The 6,986-nt window shown below is 30.5% G+C and overlaps 2 protein-coding genes across 3 annotated transcripts in view; one reads left to right on the top strand and one right to left on the bottom strand.

Annotated features, from left to right (window-relative positions):
* LOC119836251 (eukaryotic translation initiation factor 4H-like) overlaps positions 1-1,857 on the bottom strand; it is a 7,816-nt gene extending 5,959 nt beyond the window's left edge. For both annotated transcript variants that reach the window (XM_038361529.1, XM_038361530.1), the window contains exons 1-2: positions 1,734-1,857; positions 1,303-1,426 (exon numbers count right to left, since the gene is read on the bottom strand). In XM_038361529.1, coding sequence (XP_038217457.1) covers positions 1,303-1,426; positions 1,734-1,771 — 162 coding nt within the window. In that variant the 5' untranslated portion in view covers positions 1,772-1,857. The remainder of the gene's footprint in view (positions 1-1,302; positions 1,427-1,733) is intronic.
* Positions 1,858-2,400: 543 nt separating this feature from the next.
* Positions 2,401-6,636, top strand: LOC119836203 (myb-binding protein 1A-like protein). Its single transcript, XM_038361467.1, has 6 exons — positions 2,401-2,695; positions 2,768-2,953; positions 3,184-3,366; positions 3,535-3,741; positions 3,814-4,561; positions 4,647-6,636. The coding sequence occupies exons 1-6, from the start codon at positions 2,552-2,554 to the stop codon at positions 6,587-6,589; spliced, it is 3,411 nt and encodes a 1,136-aa protein (XP_038217395.1). The 5' UTR covers positions 2,401-2,551; the 3' UTR covers positions 6,590-6,636.
* Positions 6,637-6,986: the final 350 nt, after the last annotated feature.

The following is a 6,986-nucleotide window of genomic DNA, read 5'->3' as shown; positions in this document are numbered from 1 at the left end:
AGAATTTTATATATAAGATAATATAGTTTTTGATGTCACAACACTGGGCTAGCATTAAATTTATATATTTATTAAACTATTTTGAGGATAGCCTCTTTCACAACAATATTCTTAGTCCTAACATGTTAGAACAGAGATATTAGTCCTCATCCCTCAGTAACTTTTGACGTCCATTAATAATGAAAATAGTCATTTGTGATGTTCAAAAGATGATCACTTAATGTTGATTATTCATGACATCCTATAAGTAATAAAGAAACAAGAGCTTGGTGCAGGGGCAAATTATATGTATTAGACTAAACCAATACCTAAAACTAAATATTTACTATTTATCTTTAAAAAATTAGTACATTGTACACATAGTTGATTTTCTACTATTCATACAAAATTTTAAATATTTATTTATCTTTTAATAATTCTGGTGTAGTGCACCATCAACCTCTTATTAATCATAAACTTTAATCCTCAAATGTAAGGTTGCCTGGGAGAGACAGCTATCTTAGCGATAAGGCCGTCTATTTGTATGTAATTGTGTTGTGTTTGTGTCCTTTTTGTATTGGTGCAAATAAAGAGTTATCCATCCATCCATCCAACTAAAAACCTAAACATCTAAACCAATCTTAACCTATTTTCAACTGTTTCACTTCAAAAATCAGTAAATAAAATACAAGCAGATTTTATTTCATGGAAGGTTCATAACAGGGTTATGATAATCATTATGTTTCAAAAATTAGATAACCCTTTATTGAGTAGACATGCATTTTAGTCCTAGAAAATGTGATAATTGATCAATGGATCTTTAATAAAACTGACAAATGAAATATTAAAAATATCTATTTACGTTTAGAAGATGATTTATAATGTAATAAAAAAATTACAAGTATCATTCAACCATAACAACAAATGGCTTTATAATATATAATATTGTATATGTATATTGGATATAAGACTTAATTCACCAAAGCTTTTAGATGTCATACATACATCTTTAAATTGCAAAAGAATAAGAGCTTCAGTAGCACTAACAAGATGAAAATTAACCTAGACAGTGACATAGTCTCTATTGAAGACATTGAAAGTTAGCTAAACATACAAGATAAGGAAATAATTAACACATGACCAGCGCCAAGTATATATATACTTTTTTTTTGTTTCTTAGTTTGTTTGTAATTTGTAATTATCACACAATATAAGTCAATAAATTTCGCTAACGTGCAACTTATTAACAATTCAGCTACAAATATGAAAATTTAGTCAGCAACATTGAAACTGTATAATTGATTATATATTCATTTTACTCACAGGAAAGATTCTATTTATGTCTCCTTGTATGAGTCCAGAGGGTAGATTTCCAACATAGGCTTTGTAAGGAGGCTCCGTCGGCAACGGGCGACCGCCCGCCGTCCTTCTGCCGCCTCCATAATCCCTGCACACAATCACGATAACCGTGGTATATTATAACCTACAATATTTTATCCACGCACATTGCACATCTAGAACTGTGTTAATACATTTTTCGCAGGGCCGATTAATTTAACATATTCATGGGTAGACGCACTCTTTGTTAAAAAAAAACCATTTTCTTTCTAATGTTATCGCGCCGTCAAGAAAAAGAAATGCATGCGGATGTCGATGGATGCCACACAATAATTCGATTTTGTTTCCTATATTTTTTTAATAAACACTGCTTTTCGCATCAAATTAAGTTAATTACGTATTTAAATAATAAATACCTCGGATTTCCATCATCAAAACCACTACGACCTGCCATGTTTAGAAACACGGAATACTAAATGCGCGCGCATCATTTTCTAGAAGTGATCCCTTTCAGCACAATAATCATATTTTCTAAAAATAAATCTTAATTATTTAGTTGTTATTTAAGTTTTCACTATTATTTTTTATTTATTGAGTGAATTATAGTGTGGAAAAAATATATTTCACTATCATAATAAAGTATTCAATTAAAAGCTTTCCAAAAAGAATATTAGAAAAGTTTTAATCCTAATAGTTTTATTGAGATGTATTTGTTTAAATCTTTATTGAACATTTTGTATGTAATTAGTTGGGTTTATAGATGTTTTTGGCGTTTATTACTATATTTTATTATGTGAAAAGAAACGTATTTATTTTTTTAATAATCTGTACACATAGTAATAAATCCATAGATATATTATACTTGGTCGAGTGTATTGATTTTACTTCATATTAATAATTTAATAGTAATCATAGCATGTAAAATTTTTTTATGAAAACTGATATCTTCATTGATTAACTTTTTTTGTTTGTTTCATTTTCGGTCAAACAAGATGGTGTTTCATGTTTTAGTATACAAAATAGAAAAAGTCAGCAGAGACTTGAAAATTCTAAAATATTTATAATCTATGACCTCAAGATATCTTTTAACTGTTAAGTGCTGTCATGGCCCATGTCTCATGTGTGGTCTTATGTCAATTGTTCCATTTTCCATGTGGGTTTCGTTACAAATTTTGTGGGTTTTTAGTTCTTACTCCCGAGTGCTATACTTTACTGTAAACAAGTATGTGTTAAAATGAAAGACGAGACAGGTATCGAAAAACCTCGAAAAGAGGTTACAACATCTCTATTGGAAGCTTTTGATTCATTAAAATCAGATAAACAAGATGTGAAAATTACCGGAGGAGCAAGAATAATTTTGCGGTTACAATCAAACGAGGTTAGTTTTTTGTAAATAGAAATGATGCGTGGGTCTGATAAAATATTCAATCAATACTAATCACTATTACAGAATGATAAGGATTTACAGTATTCCTTGAAAAGGATAATTCGAAGTCTGGGTGCTAATACCCCGGATACTCGAACTGGATACTTTGCTACACTCGTGAGCCTGTTGACGAAATTTCCAGAAATAACTGTGTCCCAATTACTAGAGTTAATAAAAAAAGAATTACATGCCAGTGGTTCATCTAAGAGTGTAAGTTGCATACTATACTTATTTATATTTCTATTTTATAATTATATTTAATGTATCCAGGAATTGTTACATAATTCATTTTGGTATTTCTTATTATTTTGCCTAATTATTTTTTGCTGCACCAAAAGCCTTTGCTGTGAGAATCAACATGTGGTATTTTTGTTACTTAAGAGGAAATTTTATAACCTAATAAAATAAATATAAATATTTAATTGTCTTTCACATGACAGGAAGTAGGTGATGTTTCTTTAGGACAAATTTTAGTCTGTGGGGCAATTTTCCGTTCTGGATTGATGCTTAAGTGTACAGAAGATGAACAGAAACAGACAATACAAATGTTACTGGCTGCAAGCTCCAAGAAATCATACTTGGGTACAATAGCATCTCTTATACTTTTGGATTTTGTTAAGGAGGTAAGGAGATATTTTATATAGTAAAAATATTGATTATTTGCTAATCTAAAAATTATTTATGATATGAATTATATGTTTAAAATAATATATATTTTCAAACCAAATGTTTAATTAATTTTTTTTAAGTAGTAAGTATTTCTATATATATATTTATTTGTATATTTTCAGATTGATGAAGATCCATTCTCCAACATTGTGTGGTCAAATATTAAAACAAATTATAAAAAAGGAATAAAAGAACACAATTTGGATTCATTACATTTCCTCTTGGTTGTAAGTTCAAAATTTCCAAATAAAGTGAAAGCAAGAAAGTTATTTGGAGTTCCAGAAATATTACATGAAGATCACATAGCTGATATAAGTGAAAAACTATTGGTAAGCCTTTGTTGTTCAAAATTTAGAGTGTGTTTGTTGTAAATAAAAGGTTATTAACTAAATTTTTTTTAGGAGGGAATAGACTTCAATTCTGTAAATCATCCAATTTATGAAGAAATTGGCAAACAGATAGCTAAAACGCCACAACTTTTAACATTTTGGAATAAAATAGATAGTCAGCTTGTAAAACATAATCGGAACAGAGAACTTGTTGCCATCAATATTTTAAACACTGTGCTGCAAAATTTAGAAGACAATGTAGATGTTATACCAGATTTGATAAGTAATAATTTCTTCAAACTATTTTTGGATTGGTTTAAAGGTCTGCAGACAGCTAGCAAAATAAGGAATAAAAAAGATCACGAAGACGACCACAGAATAATGATAAAGAAAGAGAAAGAATTACTCAATTCTCTAACCAAGGCATTAAAATCAAAATCTGTAACAAATTCTTTAAGAGTTGAAATATTAAAGAAACTTTTGTTTATGCCTGGTGAAATTAATTTAACAGAAATAACAGGCACAAATATTGTCAAATTAATTTTCACTGATTTAGATAAAGATGGAGTAAAAAAAATGGCCAAATCATTTAAAAAGGTTCTACTCAATACATCAAAGAAGTTTATTAAAGAAGGTGTTGAAAGGCATTGGTATAACAATGAAAGAGTTAAAGCTGCTGAGATGATATCTTATCTAGTCAGCCATGAAGCTGTTAAAGATGATACTGAATTTAAGATTTCATATATGCAGGTATTGATGTGTTTTGGATTCTTTAAAATTGGTGGAGATGAAAATATAGCAGTAGGCAGTGACTTAGCAGGTACAGTAAACTGAAAAATAGATTAAACATTATTTTGCACTTCAATTATATAACATTATTTATGCTTTAATATTTCATTTTACAGGCTCAATTAAATCATGCTTTTACCGTTGTTTTACATCAAGATTCACAAATGTTGACAATCTTCTAATGGTACTGACATCCTTATGTCATTTCATAACAAAAATTATGGAAAAAGAACAGGTTCGTGAAAAACTTGAAAAACAGTTTACTAAAGAGAATATTGGCTGTTGGGAAATGCTAATGGAAACATGTGAAAAGATTGAAAAAACTGTATCCAAGTCTAAAGTTGACAAAGTGTTTCTCATTTTACTTTATCAACTTGGTTTGTTCTTATTCTCAGAGCCTACTCATGTAAAAGTGGCTCGCAGTTCTATTAAAGAACTGAGAGATTGTTATACCCATTACAAAATTGGTAAAGTGAATGGATCTACAAAAGTTAATGGTGATTTGATAGACTCTGAACCAGAATGGATTGAAGTAATGGTAGAAATTTTGTTATCAATTCTGTCTATTGAATCAAGTGTGCTTCGATCTTTAGTACAATGTGTTTTTCGTCTTTTATGGGAATATCTAACACCGTCATCAATTGGTCAAATTGTCTCTGTGTTGGATCCTGAAAGTGCTGAAAATCCATTAACTCAAGACAGTGATTCTGAGGAGGATGAAGAGGAGAAGAGTGAGGATGAAGATATGCAAACTGATGAAGTGAACGAAAATGGAGATAATGATAGTGAAGGGAGTGATGACAGTGAAGATGATGACGATAACGACGACGGTGACGATGATGATGACAATGATTTGAAAAATCCTGAGCAACTTAAAATGGCAGTACAAAAAGCGCTCGGAAGTGCAGCAGCAGCAGATGATGATGCAGAGAGTATTGATGCGGATGAAATTGATGAAGAAGAGGGTAAAAAGCTAGACGAAGCTTTAGCAGAAGCATTTAAACAATTCCATCAAGGGAAAAATAAGAAAACGAAAAAAGAACGCAAAAATAAGAAATCTTTATCTGATTTTAGAACCAGAGTACTAGATTTGATTGATATTTATCTAGAAAAAGACCCTTCAATGGATATATGTTTAAGTATGATTGCTCCTCTTACCAGATGTCTTGAATTTTGTATGCAAGATAATCAATTCAGTGAATTGGAAAATAGATTAAGAAAAACCATCAAAACACTTTCAAAGGTTAGGAAATTTGCCTCAGTAGAGGACATAACACTGGACATTTTATGCGACTATTTCAAAGCTACAATTGACAAAGGTGCAAGGTCTCATTTTCTGTATCAAGCACTTGGTGATGTTCTCACAAATTTTGCCACCTTTATTGTGCATTGTTCACAAAAAATTGTCAGCACTAATAAAAAATCACCTAAAAAAGTAAAGTCTTGCCCTCTTACAGGAATTCTAAAGGAGACAGTAAATAATTTCTTTACTAACCGCAGCTGTATGTTGCCTATCATATTTTTCCATAGCATATTACAGACGGACTGGAAAGGTATTTATGACCTAGTACCAGTTATAACAAAAAATGTGTTTGATAAAAATGTAAGACAATTCCGTAGGAATGAGGGCCTTGAATTATTAATAGGGTTTTATAGATCCTTGAACAGAAATAAACCTTCAGTGAATGAAGTTATTAGTAAAATAATGCATATAGAAAACGACTTTGAGAGTCAATTGACAGCAATCAAGGATGACAGTGAATATACCGTAAGAAATAATTTTATTACATTATTGAAAAAATTGATCAATGTTATGAAATCTGTACATGAGAGTTGTCACATTGAATCAAAATTGGACTTCCAAAGTTTACAAAGTATTGTATCTGGAATAAAGTGTACAGCAAAATCAAATGAAAAGCTTTTACAAAATCAAAAAAATGGTAAGAAAGTTCAAAAGAAGAAAAAGAAAAAACGTAAGAATTCTCAAAGCAGTGGCGACATTGAACCTGAGATGAAGAAAGCAAAAAAAGCAAAGAGTAATGTAACCGTTGAATCATAAATTTTTTGATTATGAACATTAAAATATTTTTTGATAAAAAAAGTTTTATTTATTTTAGTTAATATTTATTAATTACTTTTTTTAAGGACAACTTCCTTTAAAAGAGCCCCCCGGTCTTCACCCAGTATCTGCCAAATAAAAAAAGGTAGACTAGACCACTAGAGTAGACCAACCTACTGCCTACTCCATACTACCAATTACGAATAAACAGCCAATAGGTAGAGTCGATGTTGCTAACTTGATTTTCTAAAAGGGAACTCGGCGCGCTAAAAAGCGCTAGAAAGGGCATGTCTCGAGTACCACCAGAACTCTAAAAAGTGAAAGTTTTTCTGGTTCAATTACAAAATTATGGTATAACTAGCTTTCCTCCCGCGGCTTCGCCCGCGTGGAATTCGGT

Source organism: Zerene cesonia, chromosome 23, assembly GCF_012273895.1.
Source record: "Zerene cesonia ecotype Mississippi chromosome 23, Zerene_cesonia_1.1, whole genome shotgun sequence".
Classification (NCBI taxonomy): domain Eukaryota; kingdom Metazoa; phylum Arthropoda; class Insecta; order Lepidoptera; family Pieridae; genus Zerene; species Zerene cesonia.
This window is presented reverse-complemented; position numbering and strand designations above follow the sequence as displayed.

Excerpts from the sequence above, each read along its gene's own strand:
- LOC119836203 (XM_038361467.1), top strand. The coding sequence starts at position 2,552 with ATGAAAGACGAGACAGGTATCGAAAAACCTCGAAAAGAGGTTACAACA. Across the intron at positions 3,367-3,534 it reads TTTTGGATTTTGTTAAGGAG|ATTGATGAAGATCCATTCTC; the intron begins GTAAGGAGATAT and ends GTATATTTTCAG. Across the intron at positions 4,562-4,646 it reads AGTAGGCAGTGACTTAGCAG|GCTCAATTAAATCATGCTTT; the intron begins GTACAGTAAACT and ends TTCATTTTACAG.